Source organism: Haemaphysalis longicornis, unplaced genomic scaffold (assembly GCF_048455015.1).
Source record: "Haemaphysalis longicornis isolate Haplotype H1 unplaced genomic scaffold, Haemaphysalis longicornis Haplotype H1 scaffold_7, whole genome shotgun sequence".
NCBI lineage: Eukaryota > Metazoa > Arthropoda > Arachnida > Ixodida > Ixodidae > Haemaphysalis > Haemaphysalis longicornis.
The window spans coordinates 130,536,147-130,558,814 of NW_027526422.1; the positions used below are offsets into that span (position 1 = coordinate 130,536,147).

General features: G+C 51.5%; 2 protein-coding genes across 2 annotated transcripts in view; both read left to right on the forward strand.

Moving 5' to 3' along the window:
* LOC144146984 (2-Hydroxyacid oxidase 1-like) overlaps positions 1-22,668 on the forward strand; it is a 430,316-nt gene that overhangs the window by 224,197 nt on the left and 183,451 nt on the right. The window lies entirely within an intron of this gene.
* The window catches only part of LOC144146983 (uncharacterized), a 183,290-nt gene continuing 170,279 nt past the window's right edge, over positions 9,658-22,668 (forward strand). Inside the window, exon 1 of the mRNA XM_077678973.1 lies at positions 9,658-10,061. Within this exon, the coding sequence (XP_077535099.1) occupies positions 9,949-10,061 (113 nt within the window). The 5' untranslated portion in view covers positions 9,658-9,948. The remainder of the gene's footprint in view (positions 10,062-22,668) is intronic.

Here is a 22,668-nt window from a genome sequence, read left to right on the forward strand (position 1 = left end):
TTCTGCCGTGAGTCCTACGAGCAGACGCACAAAATAAAATCCAGTGTTCTAAACTTGAATCTGGACGCGTTCATTGCCGGAAAATTGTTACCAAGGCTCCTGCATAGCGCCGAAACGTTTACGACTGACATCTTCGAATTCGGCGTCTTGTATTTCTACCAAAAGAAATCATGACTGGCACAAAGGTTTCACTTAAATTTCTGACTTCAGACGCACTTTGGCAACAGCAATCACATACAAAGATTTCGTAATCTCAGGATATCTATCCGGCATGAAAGCCGAATTCTCTGTAATAGAACACGTATTAGAATATTATATTACCGAGAGCCAATTAGTAAGGCGTAGGGGAGTTAGCTTTTCCCTTTTTGTGCAAAAGTAGTAATTTTGCAATAGTAACAAAGAAAGGAAATCTATAGCTAAAATGCAAGTGCTCGACCGACCCATCGACTGACAGGCTGACTGCTGGAGGGGAGACCAGGCATTTGCTTGGTATTTTCCAGCTGCAATATGTTGGCACATGGTCCCCGCATACGTATCCCCCCCCCCCCCCCCACACACACACGCACACACACACCCGCTGCAGTTACTACCGTAATGGCCCCAGCAATAGATAGTTTTAGCATAGCGGGTACCGTCCGCTACGCTAAGGTTAGCGTAGCGGGTAGCGGGGCCCGACTGGGCAGGTGCACATTCGTTCCGGTAGGGTGGATTAGTTCCGCGGGCCGGCCTTCACCATGCCCGCGCATTCGCTCCGCTGAGGGGCAACTTCCTCGCCATCCCCGCGCGCGCATGCGCAGTCGGGTCCCACCGTCCCGGTAACCCGCCGGCGTAGCGTGGGCCTCCGGTAGCCGCTATGCTAAAACTGTCTTATAATTACGGTGCGCTACGTTCGGAGGACATCCCCGACTGCTGGCTAGTGCACTGCTTGCCGTGTGACTGCGTGCTCACTTGCATCTTGCAGGGGCGCAACCCCTCTTCCGCCTAAGAAAATATGCCCGGGAGCGGCGCCCCTTTGTCCTGACGTCTTTGACCTTCGTCTCTTCGAGAGGGGATATTTTTATTCTTGGAGCGGGTACCGTTCGACCACACGAGCAGATAATCCAGCAAGCGAGAACTGACCCATGGCGCTCTCCCCGATGCACGAATTGTACGAGAAGTTCTAGATTCGAGTGCACTGAGTACAGCGAGAAAATGAGCCGTAGCTTTTAAAACCGATCATGTGAGCTTCCGTGCAGTGCAGGTACAGAATTGCAGATGCCCCCGCCGCGGCGGTTCAGTGGCTAATGCTTTTTGCTGCTCAGCCGAAGGACGCGGGTTTAGTCCCGCCCGCGGTGCCTGCTTCTCAGATGGAGGCTAAAACGTAAAGTCCAGGGTGCCGATACTTCAGCGCAAGTTAACGGTAGTCAGACGCTCAAAATTGATCCGCACCCCTCCGCTAAGGCTCGACTCATAGCCAGGTATATAGCTTCGGCGCGCTAAACCTAACACTATTCGTTAACACTTCCACGCGCGATCACCAGAAACTGCAAATAACTTTCTCTACTTTCCGGTTGTGAATAGTTTTTTTTTGTCATCTTAACTTCGCTATCATCGCACGCCATCACAGCCGACTACCAGTGAAGAGTTCCTCTCCAACAAACCAAGCCGTAAACCATCAAATGTGTCTTTAACAGCGGGGTACTCCAAGCCTTTCCACACCGGATGTTCGCATAGCAACCATAGAAGTAACAGCAAAGTTTCTTTTTCCCATCAGTCATACGTGCAAGCGCCGATTCTAAGTGAGAGCACCGCTTAAATATTCACCCGAGTTATATTCAAATCTGAAATAACAATATATAATTTTATAAAAATTGAAGCCCCGCTGGAAGTCTGAGATATTCGTCGTCAAGGTCTTCAGTAAAGAGTTACTGCTTAAACTAGCCAGCTAGCCGTAGGCCTGAGTGATAAGCTAACCTTCAGACCGTATACCGCATCAGCACTGCAGGATTCTTTCTCTCGTAGTTACTTCAGAAGCATCCGATCTGGAATCACTCCCCGTGCCTAAGCAAACATTCCTGCACCCTTTTTAGCCATTCGGGCGCTGCTGTAGAGGATTAGAAAGGCTCCACAAATCTCTACAGCAAGAAGTGCAATCCTCCGTCGTAACTCATGACAACTCCAGGAGTAAACAAAAACGAGTAGCTTTTCGACCCTGGTAGCAACCGGGCCGGGAGTGAATTGTAGCCAGCTGTCATGACAGCTGCCGTTCCAAGCATGCCCTATGGGACAAAACAATACGGAGAGCCTTACGCTTCTCTTCCGGAGCCAGCTCCACCTTGCGTGCTGCCGCCGGCCAGCGCGAAGTAAACGGCGAAAGCCAGCACTGCGATACCGAACGCCACGACGGCCGCAAACTCTATGGTGCGCCACACTGTTAGGCCCGGTCCGGTCGCAGTACTCGCGCGGGACACCGGAAGAGTATTTGAGCCCTGGTCGTCGATTCTGATGCTCGCTTGGTCGGCCATTCTTCATCTTCAGCTTCTTCTCTGGCTGGGAATGACGATTATGATGGCTGTATTTTCAAATACTCCCGCCGCCGTCTGAAATGTTAATTAACAAAAGAACAAGGGACATTCAAGCAAATGGTAGTCTACATACCAAACCAAATTTCACTATCATTTTGCAGAGTTTCCAAACCGTATTCTTGGTTAAACACAATTTTGCTTTCCCATCGGACATCACCACAAACAAAAGCAACATGAGCGTAAACGCAAAAGACCGTAGCCAATACCACTTGACTACACTGCACAGAGAGAAAATAAAAAAACTGAAAACAAAAAAAGAAAATCTACGGGAAAACGCATTTAGACTGTTTTCCTGAGCCTGCACCCTCAAACATGACGGAAACCTATGGTAACATGCTTTGATTGTTGGGTTTAACGCGCCGACGCAACGCAGGCGATGAGGCGCGCCGTAGTGGAGGGCTCCGGATTAATTTCGACCACCTGGGGATCTTTAACGTGCGCGGAAATCTCGTACACACGGGCGTTTTCGCTTTTCGCCTCCATCGGAAAAGCGGCCACCACGGCCAGGAATCGAACCCGCGACCTCGCGCTCAGCAGCGCAACACCTTAGCCACTGAGCCACCGCGGCGGGTGTGGTAACATGATTTAAAGGTACCCCTAAGATATTCGTAGAAATTGTGAGATCACAGGTGCGGAGTAAAGTCTCGAGTCCCTACGGCATGTTTTGGACACTCTGGGTACATTCACATACCGTATTTACTCGCGTAATGATAGCACTTTTTTTTTCGAAAATATGATGCAAATTTAGGGGTGCGATCATTACGCGAAGTAAATTTTTCGCGAAAAAAGTTTGAGCGCAGAAAACGCAACTTGCAGGTCAGGATGTTTACGATAAGTCTCATGAACATAATAAACATAACAAAAAAAACGCAATAAAAATTCCACCGACCACTGAATGACCACCGAGTGACGCAAAGTGCAGTGTTTTCATAACGCAACGCGCCGGAATCACGGAATTGCGGAACACGCCGGAACGAGTTTGCTGCGACGTGAGAACAGGTCGACCAATAAGTGGCAGCTGCTGTCACAGTGTGGGGTATCACGACACGGCTGCCGAGGCAGCAAGCCGAGCACGTGTTTTTTTTTTTAAGTCTCGTGAGTACATTATGTGCATTTAGTGAGAATTTCTTCCGCACCAATTATGAACTCATGCTTGCCGATATCGCTAATATCATCAAGTTCGCGGCAATAACGTAGCCATGTCCTCTTTGAAAGAGGAGGAAAGAGGAGGCACGATCATCGTCATCAAACTTGGCACACATATGACATATGGCTGCGGCATGTTCAGGGTGCGATGATTGCACGGGAAATTAAAAAAGTGGTATTTTGACGATGAACTTCAGGGGTGCGATCATTATGCGAGTAAATACGGTAAATTTATTTAATAGAAATATCAATGCTACATGTTTTTCTCCTTCCTGCGTCCTCCTCGCCAATTCCCTATGGCGTTTCTTATGAAGCGTGCTCTTTTAAATTGGTTTTACTGCGCTGACTGCGCGGCTCGGCGACCACGGCACCAAGAAAAAACCCGCCCGCATTTTCCAACTGGGGGAACTCGAGTAAATGCGTCGCAGAGTGGTGGGGGTATCGCGTGAATGTTGCGTAATGGGGTATGGTCTGGGAATGCTTAATTGTTATTTCGTCTTTATTATTCTTATTTATTGAATGAAGGAGAAGCGAAGGCGAGGAGTGTAAAGTTAAAGTCTGTCTTTATTGCTTGGCGCCGTCAAGCAAAGCGTCAAGTCAAGCGAAAGCCAAGCAAAGACGCCCTTGACTGAATTCCGAACGCGCGCTCCGCCGCTTATATACACACCGCCCGCGTTCGAAGGAGAGGAGTACGGGGGAGAGACAAGCGCGCGAACTTTCCACGCACCCACCACGCCGTTATCACGTGTACACGCCCTGCCGCCGTTACTGTTGAGCGCGACGCAGCGCACGGCTAGCTACGACGTATGCGCGCACAGACGCGCTCCCCCCGCACCGCCGCAGCTGTTGTTGAGAGCGACGGAGCGACACGGGGTACACGCGCTCCTCCCGTACCGCCGCACCTGTTGTTGAGAGTGAGGAGGGTACGGGGGAGAGACGCGCACCTGCGTCTCGGCGCGACGCGCATGCGCAGTGAGCGTGTGGACGGCGCCGACAGCATCGACCAGTGACATCGCGAGCCTAAATGCTCCGCATTTAAAAGGCGCGTTTAAGCGCTGGACGCACGTACGATTTGTACACGCGATTCGCATGCGACTGATCGTTACGACTGTCACCACGACTAGTCGTATGCGTGAATTTGAGACACATGACCCGATGCGTGCATGCGATGCGCCGTCGGCGTCGCTCCGCCCACCGTTTTTGCTCCATGGTCAACTACGACTATCGCTGAGCTGAATTTGTAGATTCCGCGCGTTTAATCGCTAAAAATGAATAAAGCAGGCAATCGTGAAGCGTTTCCTGCCTTCGGAAACAGTTCGCGCACACGCCGGCCGCGCCTGCCAGCTCGGACACTCAGCGGCTCGAACCGGCGCAGACCACGGTAGCAACCGCTTGTCGCTGCTCTTCTGAATCAATCTGATCGTAAAAATGAAGTTCCACATGCGAGAAAGTAGGTGTTAGTGTGGTGAAAAATTGTGCTTGGGATTGTTATCAGGGCTTATTTTAAAAGCGGCGATCAGATATCTGCCGCGATGCAAGCGTATACGCTGACCGGCCCCCGCGGCGCGCGGCGGGCGGTGCGCCGACCGGTCGAGAGATGGCAATACCTGCGCGGAAGCATCGAAACAGGCTACGCAGATGTTCAACTACGACGATCGCTGAGCTGAATTTGTAGATTCCGCGCGTTTGTTCGCAAGAAATTGATAAAGCAGGCAATCGCGAAGTGTTTTCTGCCTTCGGAAACAGTCCGCGCACACGCCGGTCGCGCCTGCCAGCTCGGCACACTCAGCGGCTCGAACCGGCGCAGACCACGGTAGCAACCGCGCTTGTCGCTGCTCTTCTGAATCAATCTGATCGCTAAAAAGAAGTAGCTTATGCGAGAAAAGGGATGATAGTGTGGTGAAAAGTTGTGTTACGGATTGTCATTCGCAGTTGCACAGGTAGTGGCGATCAAATATTCGCCAGGACGCTAAGCCTATAGTTCTCAACACCCGAGCCGACCAGAGCAACGCAAGCCGGTTGCGGGCTCAGCGGGCTCTCATTGGCTGTGGCCTCACGACGACGGCGACGATGGCACGACTGCATCTGGCTTGCCAGTCGCACGTCGTGAGCCTCCTCCGACCAGCGATCGACGCCAAAACGGGTCCTAACGATCAATCGTAACGAGCAGTCGCATGCGAATCGCGTGCACTAGTCGTACATGTGTCCAGCACCTTATACTCAGAATTCCCACGCGGGCGTGCGCGCGTCCGTGCGTCGGCGATGGCGCGTAGGCTAGGCTGCGAAAACAGCAATTTCTACCCATGTACACTCCAACACGGTCGGCCTAGCGTAGCTACGCGTACCCAGTTGGCAGCCAGCGCACCCTCCGGCTGGCGCATGCGCAGAAGGTTTTGCGACTAGTGCGCCAAATGTCGTAAAATTAACGAAACGGTCGTGCCACCGCTCCAGCCCGGCCGTTGGCGAGCGAGCGGGCGCTCACTCCGGGCGATCTGGTGAGGTGCATGCCGGGATACGGGGTCGACGATAATAGACGTGCCCAACGCGCTGCGCTCGGCGCTTGTGCCGCCGAAGCGCTTCGAGCTCCGCTGGACGTGCCGGCGGTTATATGGCGTTGGAGTATATAGGAGTCCCCGCAATCGCCGACGTAGCGTAACCGTGCCGCGCCCGCGCACGCACCTGCAGAATCCGCGAAATGACTCAGCCGTGACTCCGTTAAACAGAGGCCCTTCTGGCAGCCAGCTCATTGTTCAATTCCCGAGCCACTGCACCCCGAACGCAAAACAACGCAATGCCAAGGCGGCATGCATTTATTTTTGTCTACATTTCTGTGCTCTGGTTTTCTTCCAGAAAGCATGATTAACTCAGTAGTAATCCTTCCGAAAGCGTGCACGCGTTTCCAACGCAAGCTCTGGCGGCAGCTGGAGCGCCGCATTGCTCTCAACGCGACCAACACCGTCAGCTGCAGCAGCGCTGGAACTTTCAGTCCTTGCAGCGCTCTTGCGGCATGGCGACAAGGCAAGCATGCGAGTGAACCGAGGGCAGCATATCGCAGTGGGACACGCAGCCTCGCTCCCGATATCTCAACTGCGCATGTCCGTGCATTTTCCACGGCCGCAGGGGGGTGACGGCACCGGTAACTTCCGCCGTGCGCTCTACGGTTCGTATTTGAATTGTCCATGACTGTACACCCCAAACGCAAACATTAGGCCTACGGAGTGCACACCCGAGAGTTGCTGTGGGCATTGTAGAAATGTGGTGCGTACCTCCAGAGTAGCACATACTCGCAGTGTGGGATTGCCCACCAAAGAATCCATCGCGAGACTTCGCGTTCCACCATCGTCGTCACTAGACCGAGGGGTGCAAGATTTCTTTAACGGCGTCAGAAATATCTGGATGGTGGCATCGTATTATCTCTACGGTGATGTAATGTGTTGCTTTTGTGAATGTGTTGAAGTCCGGCAATAAAAAAAACAATCTAGGATTGTCCAGGGGCCGAATTCTCTAAAACGACGGGGCGTCGCTTTGAAACGACGGGGTAGCGCCATGCAAATGCATGTGTTCCGGGGCCGGGCCGTCGCTTTGGGGTGTTTTGCGAAGGGACTGAGCCGCAGAAAAGCAGTGGGGCAAGGGCGCGAAGTGACGCCCACTGCCCCCCGTCGTTTCGCTTGTAGCTTCGCGCCCTTGCCACACTGCTTTTCTGCGGCTCAGTCCCTTCGCAACACACCCTAAAGCGACAGTCCCGACCCCGGAACACATGCATTTGCATGGCGCTACCCCGTCGTTTCAAGAGAGTTCGGCCCCTGGTCTTCCCTGCTCATCTTATATTCTGGAGGACCCTGGTTCGAATCATACTCAGCGCAAGTCATTACCCCACTTTTCTTCATGGGAGCTTCCCCGAGAAATGTGGCGCCATTCGGAGCATTGGTGTATACCTGTCCTTCACCCCTAAGCCGTCTCCATTCTGAACACCATGGACACTGGATTTTCGACCGACATAGGTAACTGATGCTTATACATTAGCATCAGGGGGACACGTTACTTTGGCGCACCTGAGACTTGCTGCTCGAAACGCATATTTAATCACAAGCAATTGTGATCATGGGCGGTGGTACGAACATATTGTCAGGCGCACAAAAAAAAACTGTAGTTGATTTCTCTGTCATAGGAACCGGTAAAACATGAAAGTGAAATGTGCAGCGAAATCTGAAGCTGAGCATGATTTGCGGGTCGGCGCCTTTCTTGAGGGTGTTCTTGGCGACCGACGTACTGCTGGCGAGTCGCTTCGGCAAAGGTGTACTTGCGTCATTTCCGCGACCGATATGACGTCACCGAAATCTTTGTGCATACTGGCATTAAACACTTTCATGTTAAAATATAAAACCCGAGGTCGAGCAACCCTAAAGATAACGTATCCTTTGTACTAAAGGTTGCTTCCCCTTAAAAAGACGTGGTGTGGAGGGGTGCGCCCTTCACAGGCCGCTTGCTCCGTTGTACTGGCGTCACTTCCGTGACGGATATGACGTCAGCGAAATCGTCGTGTATCCGACAATAAAACACTTACGTGTTAAAAAAACTTCACCATTCCTTCATAAACAAAGTTGAGAGAAGTGCTAAAGCTCTCTGACATTAGAACTGAGTCAAACTTCGAGGGCATAAATTGGGGATCGTGCGGGTATAGGTAGCGCGAATCAGCATAGAGCGCATCCTTCCTTCAGCTGAGTGACCTGTGTAGGGCGTTGGGCGTTGTGAACGCCGAGCGCTGTGGTGCCTACGGTGCATATTCCTGGGAGCGGGAGTATGTGAAAGTTTTCGTGTGTAGTGATGGAATGATCATGAACCCGTTGACGGGACGGTGCCGGCAAGAGTTTAGAATACTCCTTTGGGAAATATAGTGTGTGGGTAAAAAAAATCTTCGCGGAACTTTCCTTGCGTACTATTGTGACGGCTATCCTTCATATGCCCGTCCACACATCGAAACCACAGCCATGCTATTTTACATTCCCTAATCCATCTTCATCCGCGTTAATCCATATCTTAAGTCACTTTATCCCATCTTCATGTTCTTAGTCCCCGTAATTCCTCTTAATCTATTTTAATTCATCTTAATCAACCAAAGTAGCACATTATCATTCATCTTAATCCAAATAAATTCATCTTAATTCCCATCTTATTATTTCTTATCCCGTCTTACTCATCGTAACTCATCGCAATACGACTTAATCCTACCTTTTTAATCACTACTTTCAAACACTTATCAATCGTTCATTAACTTTATCATTCATTAATCTACTATTACACATGCACGGCTCGCATATCTCTGTTTGCTTGTGGGCTTCGTTGGTTTAATTGGGTTTCTGCATCATTCGAGGTTAACCTCTATAAGATCTGCGCCTTAAAAACCATAAATGCTTTTCTGATGGAGGCGAAAAGCGAAAACGCCCGTACGTTGGAGATTTCGGCGCACGTTAAAGATCCCCAGGAAGTCAAATTCAATCCGGAGCTTTCCACTACGGCGCTGCGGCGTCATCACCTGTGTAGCGTCGGTTCGTTAAGCCTCATAATCAATCAATCAATCAATCAATCAATCAATCAATTAAAAGTCGTAAACTTTAACAAGCTGCGTAGCCCAAAAAACACTTGTAGTAGGGAAGGTTGCATTTTGAAAAGCCCTAAGACGGGGGCAGCTCTTGTATCGCCCGGCCTCTATGTGCCTCGATACCAGCGCCGCCGTATGGCGGACGAGCGCGAATCGAGGCACCCTATCGTCTTTCTTGGGGTCGTCTTCACGCTATTCAAAAGGAAGCTGCTGTAATAACGATCACACGAGCAGACGATAAATGTTTCAACGTGCCCGGTCACGCCACGCGTCAACGGGTCGCAGACGCCCCCAGTCTTCGGGAAAAAGCGCCAGCTTTGTCGCTCATGCGAAGCGCGCCGCTCGATATCAGGGATTCATCTTCAGACAGCCCATGACTCGACAGTTTCAGCCAATGAGGAGGTCGGCCTTCTGCACTGGACACACACCGCTGTACTCGGCGACCTGTTTCACAGACTGGCTTTGTGCGTGCTGGCGGGCGGTTGTTGGGCTGCTCCTACGGGAGCGCCTTTCTGGCTCCCGTTTCGCGGCCGGAGTCTATAGAGTGCGGAACGAGAACTTTCCCCCACTGTGCGGCACAGCTGTGCTTCATCATGTGGACTACTCCCAGAGAAAGTGATACTCAGGTGTGGAGTACACATGTCCGGCCGCGCCCCCTCGCCGATGTGGTTAAGCGATGAACCTTTAGAAAGCTTCGGCTACCAATCATTCGACGCGGTTATCGACGACACCGTCCGGATAGAGGACCAGGGGTGAGTGAAATTCGATGTTTGCGCTGCACGAGTGTATTTTGAGGCCTATAATTGGGCCTAGAGTCGTGGACGTCGCAAGCGCTTCGATTTGTACCTAGGTGCCTCATCACCTCGCCATCCCGAACAAGAGCCTCGATGCGACCTCCATCGGCTTGCAACCGTCCCTTCGCGTACGGCGATCTCAATTTGCGTAATTGACCGCTTGCAGAGCGTCGTATGACCTGTCCGAAAATTCGAGTTCATCGACTTTAGTAGAATCCTAGGTCACTCAGTTGCAGTGTTCCAGTTTCGTACAGACTCGGCTTCCAGTTTTGGAGGAACATGTGGTGGTGTTCCTAAAAGGGAACAGCGGCGCTGAGTTCAGCGCTGCACGTCCGTCTTACTGGACAGAGTATACTGCCCAGTCCTCTGGTTGTCACCGAATGTTACCTGGCGCCGATGTTGGACCACGAGCGCGTTCAAACAACGGCACGCGGCTGTTTTGGCGCTAAGGAGTGTGGCAGATATCAGTAGAATCTGCTCCCAGCCTATGCATCGGGCAACGCTACTTTCCTGAGATCGCGCATCCGAGAAGGCCCGTCGTTCGAACGAACGCAGCGCAATTTAAAGTCAACTGTGCAAGCGTGGACCGGGCGATATGGTAGTGGTTTGGCTTGCTTTGAGGTGAGTGGCAGCGCGTTTGAGCACTTCCTACATCGCCAGCGCGCACCCAAGGAGGCACTAGGGAAGGCTTACCGTAGCGCTCGCTCAACCAAAAAGTAGGTCTATTGGTGTGACCACCTGTGTCGGTCCACGCTGGCGCGATAAGAACCAAATCGCGCTGGACTGTACAGCCACCGAAATGTTCAATAATATCGCGGTAACGTCGAACGGCGGGTGGGTCAGCGCCTAATCACAGTAGAAAGCGGCGAAACGAGCGGGAGTAGTTCGCATCCGCGCGCACAACCATCCCGCAAGTGCAACCTTCGTCTGCTGGGCTGTTCACGCAAGCGCGACACAGCTGCTTTCACTTATGATCAGCCCGCAATCTTCTGTGTTGGGCACTGACAACAATCCCCGTGCACCTTGTTCACAGAAAGCGTCTGATAACCATCGGGAAGGAGTTGTGTCGTGGTGGCGGGGACAGCCTAGCAGACGGTTGCACTGCCGGGGAATTTCTGCGCATGCGAACTATACATTCGCTTATTTCCCCGCTGTCTACCGTGATAAGGCGCTGAGCCAGTCGCCGGATGACGCTCCGGCGATAAGAGTTTTAGCTGACCGTCTTTCACGGTCCGCTCCGCTCCGATAGCAGGCGCGAGCACCAGTGCGCATGCGTGGCGCGCTTGACCGCGAACGGCATTGGCTATGGTTGCGCTGAGCGTGCCGCCGATACCGGAGCGGACCGTCGAAAACGGTTAGCTAAAACTCTCTATTAGAGAGTTTTAGCTGACCGTTGTCGACGGTCCGCTCCGCCATCGGCGGCCCGCTCAGCGCCACGGGAGCCAATGCCGTTCGCGCCCAAGCGCGCCACGCATGCGCAATGGCGCTCTCGCTTGCTAACGGAGCAGAGCGGACCGTGAAAAACGGTCAGCCAAAACTCGCTATTATTTTTTTAAAAATGTGGTTGATTCCTCTGTAATCAGTATCGGTAAAACACAAAAGACGAGCTGGCCCTGCGATGCAGCCTGGCCTACAAAGCGCCGTAACGTGGCCATATTATTGGTGTGATCTGTATATGAAAAAAAAAACACATCCCCCTCGCGAGGGGCACGATCAAATGCACAGCATTTCCGGGGGGTGCGCCGGCAAGTCGTATCTCTCGATCGCGGGACCCGTGTCGCCATCTTTCGGAGGCGCGGGACAACTTGTGGCGCTTTCGAAACAAACCAGAAATGAGTGAAGGATATAAGGCGCGTTCGGTGCATCGAAATCTGTGTCGGTTTCGTGGCTCAGTCGGTAGTGCGCCGGGCACCCTGCGTTTCACGCGCGGCGTAATGGGTTCGAAACCGGGCGCCGAAACTGTTAGTTCTTTTATAGTGTAGTGGCCTGGCTGCGGACTACGACAAGGCGCGCCTGCGGACTACGACAAGGCACGCCAACGCCGCGTGACATTGTGAGTTACTAAAATGCTATGCATTTAAAATGAAATGTGCAGCGAAATCTGAAGCTAAACATGATTTGCGATTCGCGGCTGTCTTGTGGGTGTGTTTGGCGAGCGACGTCCTGCTGGCGGGTCGCTTCGGCAAAGGTGTACTGCGCGTCATTTCAGCGACGGATATGACGTCAGTGAAATCTTGGTGTATCCCGGCATAAAACACTTTCGTGTTAAAATATAGGACCCGAACACGAACAACCATAAGTATAACATACTCTTTAGTGCCAAAGGTTGCTTCCCCGCAAGAAGACCCTGTGTGCAGGCGTGCACCCCTTACAGGCCGCTTGCTTCGTTGTACTGGCGTCATTTCTGTGACGGACATGACGTCCCTCAAATGTTCTCAACACTCAACATTCTGAGCATTCTCTACCCGCAATGGCGGAAGAATCAACATGACTTGGACCCGCCGTGGTCTTTCGAGAGTTTGGAGTGTCAGCTCGCCATCCCGGGCATTCGCTCGAAGAGGTTTACACCAGCGGCTGAAGCGAGAATATTAGCACTTGAGCACTTGGACCAGTTGTACGGAGATTGTGTTCCCGTGCTTACGGATAGATCTGTCGACAGAGAATTAAACACCAGCGCAGCGGCCTTTGTGCTTCCTGGCATAAACGTTTCCTGGGCGGCTTGCATTGACCATTTGACACCATCTTTTCGGCTTCGAATGAGGCGGCCTTGAAAAAGATCAAATAGCTTCGGGTGCGGGGTGGGGTAATTCTTACGGATTTCAAGTCCGCCATACACCTTTTGCAGCTTGGATTTCGCGCCTAAAACTTACCAACGCTTCCTACATCTGTTTCAGCAGCTAAATGAAAACGTGATTAGCGTTCGCTTCCAGCGGGTTCCTTCCCATGTCGGAGTGCCTGGAAACGAGGCCGCGGTTAAGTTGACCCGTGAAGCGACAACTTGTACTCGTTTTCTGAAAGTGTCTCCAGACGAACGGCGAATCGTAAAAACCACCATAAATAAAGAACACTTCAGATCTCTTTGGCGGACACAACACCAACCTTGTGTTACCACAGGAATGAAGAGGACAGAGGCATCCTTACTGTTCCACATCCGGACCAACTCGGCGCGGACACCGGCGTGCCCTCATAAGCTGAACCTTGCCTCCTCACCTCTGCGCGCAACGTGTTCTGTAACAGGTGATATCGGATATTTTCTTATGGACGGCCGAGACCATGCGACGGGGAGGTTAGCTTTGTTTAAGGAACTTCGAAGGAGAGCCACTCCGCATGACTTTTTGGTTGATATAATTTTTCCTATAGGACATTGGATAGCCAAGAAAGACATTTTGCGCCTGATCCTCGGGTTTTTAAGTGACACACGCCTCAGTGACTCCTGGTGATTTCCCGCGCTTAGCAGCAAGAAGGTGTTGATCGGAGGAGCAATTGCCGGCATATCACGCAAGGCTAGATCCACCCGTTAATAAACATCACCACCACCACCGTCTTAAAACCTAAACGTGGATGCCTGTCGGACACGTCGACGAACTAACTGGCACGATTCCTCGGCAGAGCAGCACGGACCGTGAGAAAGCTTGTCGCGCGGCGCCTTCACACGCCACGTGTTCCAAGAAGCGGCCGCGTCTTTCTCACCGGATTTTCCGACGGCAGCCGGCGTAGAGTTGGTGCTGCACACCGGGAGAGGATGCTCATCTTTTCCCCGTCCACCTTTCTTGAGCGGATAGATGAAGTAACGACTGTGGAGCGAAGACTGAGAGACTAAGTCTGGGCGCCGGACCTCTCGTCCCGTAGTCTTCGAGATCCACCGGAAACCTGGTTTTTCACCTCTTGATTGCAAATAAACTTACAGTTCGCATTGCCAATTGAGTCCGTCTTTCATCAGTTTTCCGTTTCTTTCATCCGTTTCGCGGTGTTTTCCTCCCTCTTTCATATGATGTACAGCAGCCATGGAGGATGCTCAGTGGCGTCTCTCATGAGGCCCTACAGCACACTCTGTGAGGAATTCTTTCATTACAACTTGCCTGCCCTTGAGACGCTTTAAACAACTAAGCCATGATTTTTAGATGGGTTGCAGGCCAAAGTGATGCTAGTGTGCCTCCGGGTACCTGAACAAAACTGTGGTTGATTCCTCTGTCATAGGAATCGTAAAACACGAAAGTGAAATGTGCAGCGATATCTGCAGCGAAAAGAGCATAGTTTGCGGGTCGGTGGTTGTCTTGTGGGTGTGCTTGGCGAGCGACTTCCAGAGGGCGGGTCGCCTCGGCAAAGCTACCGTCGTCATTTCCATGACGGATATGACGCCAGTGAAATCTTGGTGTATCCCGGCATAAAACACTTCCGTGTTAAAATGTAAAACCCGAATACGAACAACCCTAAGTATAACGTACTCTTTAGTACTAAAGGTTGCTTCCCGGCAAGAAGTCTCTGCGTGCAGGGGTGCACCCTTTACAGGCGGCTTGCTACGTTGTACTGGCGTCATTTCCGTGACGGAAATGACGTCGGTGAAATCTTGGTGTATCCAGGCATAAAGCACTTTCGTGTTAAAAAGTTAACCATAGGGTCTCTTAAGGAGAGTAGGCGCTTCTCGCTAGCTGTCATCTGCAAGCAAGAGCTCCTTTGTGCGCGCATGTGGTTTGTGACCATGTCATTCGCAACATGCGCTGGCTTCGGTGCTCTCTAACCGAAGTACTTGGTATTTCACTGCCCACGTACTAGAGCCCATCAAACTTTAGCACGCCATCATGTACCTTTTCCCATTCGTAAATTGTACTTACAATGCTCGGCATACAGAGGAAAACGGACCTCTACCTGATCTGATGTCACTCACTTTAGAGCATATCGTCCGTTCCCAATATTTCCCACATTTATGCCGATAGCTCGGTGATGGATTCATCATCTGCCATAGAGGTAATGATGCCGCCAACCCGCATGACAATTATCACTGAGCTCGGTCACAAAACGTCGTCTATGATTACAAAACTAACCTTCATATGTAACTTCAGCGCACAAAAAATTGTCACCAACTAGCCCGCCTTTCAGTGTTATTGGAAAACTGACCTCTCTGCACAGGCATGTTTTAACTTCACGGGTTCAGGCATCGGCAATCAGCACTGCTACCATCTGTGCGAAGATACCGCGCCGTCACAGCTAACGTATACACTTTGCGCGCATAACCCGTATTGTCTATCCAGTGCTTACCCTCAAAATACGATGTAAATTAAGACGGTAGTATCCGAACTCTGTTGTCAACAATAGCTTTACGCCTGTCGGTACAATCTCTAGTTGATCCGCCGCGGTTGCTCAGTGGCTAAGGCGTTGTACTGCTGAGCGCAAGGACGCGCGTTCGATTCCCGGCCACGCGGCCACTTTTCTGATGGCGGCGCAAAGCGAAAACGTCCGTGTGTACGTGATTTCAGTGCACGTTAAAGATCCCCGGGTGGTCAAAATTAATACGGAGCACTCCACTACGGCGCGCTTCATCGCCTGTGAAGCGTCGGCGCGTTAAACCCCGCAGTCAAAATCGCAACCGGGCCGAAGCTGTGATCCACAAAAACGTGTGGATCCTTCCTTTGCCCTACCACCTTCCGACGTTGCGTCTCTCCAACGGAATGCCTCAATCCTGCGGACTTCACAATTCCGCCCGCAGGTCTTCGAGCACTTGCAACAAGTCGTATACGGGACTGTAAGTTCGGAGGCAGCCGTTTCCCCCTACCAACCACGCATTCCACTGATTCCATCATCCCATCGTCAACTTGCCACAATCTCGAGCCTTGTCTCACATCGTTATACGAGCTTCCACTACCACTCACGAGGATATTTTGTTTGGGATCAACACAGTGTCGTCGCACACCGCAATGGTATCACGAAGGACGCAACTTCGTACCACTGGGGTCCACCACGTCAGGCCCAGCAGGAAAATGAGAAAGTGGCGGGCCCAACGTAGCAGGTGTCTCATTGTCCTGCTCTGTCCGGGCGTCAGAAGGAGAAGGGAAGGTTTCTTAAACTGTATTCAATCGTTAGGGAGAAATGTATCCCTGCTGGTTCCGAAGAACTTGAAAACTTAGCTGCCATTTAGGTCGACACTGTTGGCACATCCTTATCTTTATAGCATAAAGGAAAAGAATAAAATAATGGCCCTTCGTTCTCACTGCTCTCGCGCTGCACCGAACTGCCATGCCGAGAGACTCTGCCCACAACAGGTTCCAGAGCGAGCCACGACTCTCGCCGCGCGTGTACGTCGTCAATCCCTTCACAGGGAAGTGATAACTTTCATAATACAGTTTTTTATTACGTGGACAACCATGATACAAAACACTGCACTGCACTGCGCACCTAGCCCCTGGGGCATACACCCGTCATTGTGTGCCGAGCCCGTCTTCGGGCAGCAGTTACCATCCGCCGGCGTTGGCCGGCCGAGACGCTCGCCGAGGTAGGGGAAGGGGGCGCTCTGTGGCCACTACACATTTCAAGCCACTGGGCTCGACCGGGAGGCTTCGGCGCTCATCCGCTGACGTTAGACGGCCCAAGCCGTCACAGCGCGGACGCGGGCAACCCCGCAAATGCAACGGGGCAATGGCCGGAGACACACCGGACATCCTAGACAAACGCACTGACGCAATCAAGGTATGCGCAAATCGACATGGTGGGTGCCGTGACCCACGCTGGCGGGAAACAGCGGTCAATAAAAGAACAGGCAAAAGTGGCCGAAAGGCATTTACGTACCGTGCGTGCGCTGCGCGTCTGGAACGTGGTCTTCTCTCGGAAGTCTCCGGCGCCCCAAAGTCACGCGTAGGGAGCGGAGGGAGGCGCGCAAGGTTCACCCTCACCTCACTAAAGAGGAGGGGCGCTGCTTACGCCTCCTCAAACTGAGTGGAGGGTTTTGGGTCTCCCACAGCACCCTACTCTTGATTTACCGCTGCAAACATAGGGTACCCAAATGCTCCAACGCCACGGAACAAAGCCCTCGGCCTTTTCACTGCCGGCTGGAGTCCCACATCATTTGCACTGACCTACACCTCTACCCGATGACAACATCGGTCACGCTAAAGGTTCCTTTTGCATCCCGGTATCATCTTCCGTGTCACATCGGCAATAAAGCTTTGGCAGCTGATCAGGGGAGGATAGTCTCATATATCGCTGTGGCCAGCTACGACGATGTGGCTTACCTTTTCTTCCACTCAACCAACCAGGCTGTAGAACCTGTCATAAAAAAACGGGCGTTCTAACGCTCATGCTCCACGTAAGTCATTACCCCTCCCTCTGGTGATATTGTTACGAGGCGATATTGTTATGGTGATACTGTCCTCGTCGTCGTCTTGTAACAATATTCTGTAAAAAAGACAAAAATTACGAGCAGGCATTTCGCAACTTTGCGTTTTCCATGTTCCTGACCAGCTCCTCGGACTATCGGCGTGGTGTTTTCACCACACCCCGCCAATCGTATCACACGCTTCCTATTTGGTTATCATCGACGTTTCTTCGCACTACCACGAAGAAAAAATCTCGGAGGAACCGGCTGAAATTATAACGTCGACACTCTTTCCTCAAACTGCTGAGACACCTGTCCTGGGTATATTGTTTTGCATAAAGTATTTCTGCGAGCATTTAAGCGTCCCATCAGGTTGTTGCGGAAATTAGTGCAAGAGGCCTCTCGGACTGGACGACTCGTAAAGCCGTTCACATTGACATAATTCAAGCATCTTATACGCAGCGCAAGACAAAAAAATATAACTTAAATCGTACGGAACAATGGCATTCTTTGCCACGTTCAATATGCGACGCAGATGTTAAGGATAAAACCTAATGCGATATTCCGTGCGGTGATAGAAGGCTGCTACATAAGGCTTAATACAATAGCACGCATGATTTCAGGCTCGCAATCGATTAGGAAGTGGTATTGCGTATGACATTCAAAAGCGAACTATTATTGAAAAACTGGTTGGCACTTGAAACTGACCCTTTCACGGTTGCCGGTAAAGCTCAAAAACCACACAGACCCACGATTCCAGATAGGCGGCATGGTGCTTGCTGATAGCGGGAAGAAGACTGTGGGTTCATTCGGTGCATTGATCGGCTCCGCACCGATCACTGTTCCGCATTGTCCTCCCACCCGTTTACCCTGCCGTACAACTGGCTGCAGATCCGATCCGCCATTGTTCGCTCATGTGCACTCTTGAATTTCTGTGTGCTAAGCAATTCCCGCCCATCCTGCCTTTTCATCGCGGCGCCGCATGGCCAGGCTGCCCTCTATTCTGAACGACGCAGCAAAGAAATAAAACAATGTCTTGTACCCATGTTTACAAGACGGTCGCCACTCAGTCGCTGCTCAGCGTCCAGGCGTGAGTATAGTAAGCGCCACCGTTTGATTGGCGACCCCACGCGCCCTGTTCTTCGTCAACGCTGATCTGCGCCTCCGCTTTTCTCGTAACTACGTCCGGAAAGGTGTGGGCCCACCGCCTTCGGGGCTGCTGGCAAAGGCGGCATCCCAGGTTTCCACCCTATCGTGGGAGCGCAGGCCCTTACACGCAGTGACAGCACTGGTGCCCTTTTGCGTCCGTCACGAAGCGTTGTCTCGCTTGCCTTGGGTAGCTTAGGGCACCCGGCCTATGGACGTGTATCTTCCTTTTCCCTGAACGGCAGATGACAGGACGTCCCAGGAAGGGCGCCTACAGTGGTGTGCGGGAAACTACGATTCCTCTTGGGATCAGACATGCACGGTCATGAAACAGTGTTGTACCACTATCGCCCGCCCTCCACATACGAAGGCGAATGCGGTTGAAGCACACGCTCATGCAGTCCGACCAAGTTGGACCCCTTAATTACACCTAATCACCTTCAGTGCCTTTGTAACGCGTTCCTGCGCCCCAGCCACCCTAAACTACGTACCCAGTGATACGAATGTATTTAATGTTGCTACACTCGCTTCCGCCGGAAGCAACACGTTTCTCACCGGACTGCACGCTCTTGACCCATGTGACCACGGGTTGTACTATTGACAATATAAAACCACAAACAGTAGTTTTAATTTGCCGTGTGTACCTTGTGTACCGGGACCCGAGTGCACATGCGCGCGCAGACACGGCGAGGAGGGTAACTCCTTACCGGAACGAATGCGCAGGCACGGCAAGGCAGGAGCCGCCCATCAGCGGAACTAAGTCACCCTAACGGAACGAATGCCCACATGCCCAGTTGGGTCCCGGTACGCACGGTAGGACGCGGATTCGATTCCCGGCCTCGGTGGCCGCTCTTGTGATGGAGGCGAAAAGCAAAAACGCCCGTGTGTACGACATTACGGTGCACGTTAAAGACCCCCAGGTGGTCAAAATTAATCAAAGCCCACGGCGCCCCCTTCGCCAGCGTTGCGTCGGCGCGTCAAACCCCACAATCGATACGCACGGTACACACGGCATGCTAAGGCTCTCTACTGCCGGGCTGCTGACGCCTTGTGTTGTACCGGCACGGAAACAGATGCGAGTGGAAGGCGCGCGCGGAGGGGTCATTTGCCCGTTCTTTGCGCAAAGCGCCGTAACGTCGTGGCAAGAAGCGCTAATTCCGTCCACGGCGCCTGTGGATGGCGCATCCTCAGGGGGATGACGGAACGTCACAGTCACGGGCCCTCTGGCCGCATACCTGCGAGGCCGTCCCATGCCTCACTGTTGCTCTTCATTACGCCCGCAAGGTGCAACGCACATGTGGCCAGAAAGAACTTCGCGGACCGTGAGAACATTTCTCGCCAGCATGTGTCCCCTCTCTTGCATCCCCATATGCGGGAGAGGAGTAGAACTTGGGGAATTTGGTGGGAGAGCGTGTGGCTCCACGATTGGTTTATTTGAAAAGGCTGCTGACAAAGTGGATTGGGATCTGCCGCGTGACATACATTGGGCGCGAAGATACAAATTGGAGTGCACAACGGCCAGCAGCAGACTTGGTTGTAGCTTTTAAAAGCTCGTGTGAGAACAGCGAGCGTCCGTGCTGAGTGCGCGTGAAACTTCTTGTGGTATAGGGCGTGCCGGAATACATGAACACCTAGATAGAAGTTCTAGGGAGTAACCAAAGTCAGGCGGACGCTAAGGCAGTAATGCTACGCAATCTTTTTATAAATAAAATTTGGTACAATTCATTTAAATGCAGTTCTTTTTGTTGTCATCCAGTAATCGTCGTTTTCTCGTCTGGCCTTCTTACTCGTCATTACCGCCGTGTTCCAGAGCGAAGAGTTTCTTCGTAGAAAAAGAACCGCAAAACTATCAAAGAGGTTTTGCTGACAACTTGACAACTTGTCGGTTACTGTTTTACTCGGTAATTTCTTTCCAAAGAAATATTAAAATAGCGACGCAATGGCGGGGACAACAAAGGTAAAAGCGCGCACGATTGGCTTCCAACTTCTCCAGAGACATTTTTTTTTCGTGCAGTTTTACATTTTCTTGTAGAGTCCATAACGTTTCCCACTATACATCGCTCTTTTTTCCTCTCTGCGGATTAGTGTGGAAATCTCTAACGACATTGAGACATGCAGTGACGGCCATCACCCCCATTACCACCATGAACACCTCCCCGCCGCGGTAGCTCAGTGGCTATGGCGTTGTTTTTCTTTTTATTTTAATAGCACGAGATTGCCCTACGACATAACAGGAAGTTTTAAAGGCACAAGATTGTACCAGGTTCACCCAGAAATACGAGAAGAGGCCTTTGATGCTGAGCCCAAGGACGTGGGTTCAATCCCGGCCGCGGTACCTGCTTTTCAGATGGGTCGCAAAAAGCGAGAACACCTTTCTGTCGAGATTTCGGCCAACGTTAAAGATTCCCAGCTAGTCAAATCAAAATTAAGCCGGATACTTCCACTACGGCGCGCCTCATAACCGGTGTAGTTTCGGCGCGTGAAACCCAATAATCAATCAATAAGTTTTACTATAGGTGGCGCAGATTTAAAAAAAAAAAAAGCACATAGGTTGCTGCGGTACGTTCGACTTGGTACAGCGGTGAAGAAATACACCTTAAACATCACCCTTCCGTCTGCTTCCGCGTTGGTCGAGCGGCCTGGAGCGCGTTGCTCTCATGCGCACTCCGGTAGTGGTGCACTCTAAGAAAAAAGGGTGTGGTATTTTCTCCCTTAAGGGTGAAACAGGAATGTATCATATATTGCTCCCTAAAAGGTAGAAAGATTCTCCCTTTATGAGGGAGGAGCGCGTTTCTACCCCTAGGAGTGGAGGAAGATTTCCTCCTTTCGTGAGCTCATGGAGGAGCGTTTCTCCCCTGGCAGCGTCCACCCAAGCAATGTTGTCATGCGATAAAGGCCTAGCGAGCTGATCGGTTTGAGGATTGGGGAAGTACAAATAAGTAGGTTACTGCGGTTGTGTGCGCCCAAAATGCACAAAAATAACCAAGAAATTACCTACCGAGCACCAGAACTGCGGTTAGCAAACGACGTCGCCAATCGTATATGCGCGACTGGCATTCGTCTCGCTGCGCGCCCCGCCTACGCGTTCAGAGCGAACGCGCCGCCGTAAACACAGTAGAAGTCATACCGATTGCTTTCAAAATGCCGCCTTTATTTCCGAAAGGCTCGTTACCCCGCCGTTCACCTCACACGAGATCACAAGCATCCAATGCGGCCGTTTGAGAACAACCAGTTGTTGTTAGTCGCCTTACCTGCTACAACCGATGCATAAGAACGCGGATCGTCTGAAATCGTAAATCTCATCGTGAAGGCAACGCAGACAACGCGAAAAACGTATCCGTCGCTGTCGCATCCTTGGCAATGCTCGCCCTCTAGCGTGCTCGAAGGAAAGCAACCGTAAACGTTTTAAAATGACCGATAGATGACGCAAAAAAAAAAAAGTAGGGGTGGGGAGGGGCAGCTACGAAGCATCACCTTGGTGTCCTTTATGGATAACGTATTTATTATAGCCAACATCACGGAGGCCGCATGTGGGCGGGCACATATTGGGAAGAAACATAGCACAACACAACGACATACACTTCATTAAAGGCACTGCCAACGCCCAACGCACAATACACGCAACCCACAACATCGCAAGCATAATACACGTATACACACCACAACATATAGTACACTTTTCACATGTCCGCATGATCACAAGCCACAACTAAACATTGACAAAGCGACAAAGTATTTATAACCCTGATCGCCGAGAATGCAGATATGAACAGTGAGATCGTTGCTTGTTTCGATAACCCACTGCAGTGCGTAAGTCTTAGGTGGGTTTTGTTATTTCATCAAATGTAACCCGTGCAATTGCAAACTTTTATGAATTTGAGGTTTTGTAAAAAACAGTAAAATAGCTCGAAGAAGAAAAAAACGTTCCTCGAAACAGTATGGCAGGTATGTTTGTGTAATGACACTCATTGCCTCGCCTTCGCTCTTTTAGCGTAGAGCGCACCACTGGTCTGGCAACCATTCAGCAGAGATGTTACCGAATGGGGGCCTTTTGTTGTTGGTAACTGATGCGTCAATATGCTGCGGTCCGTGCTCGTTGACGAAAAAAGGGGC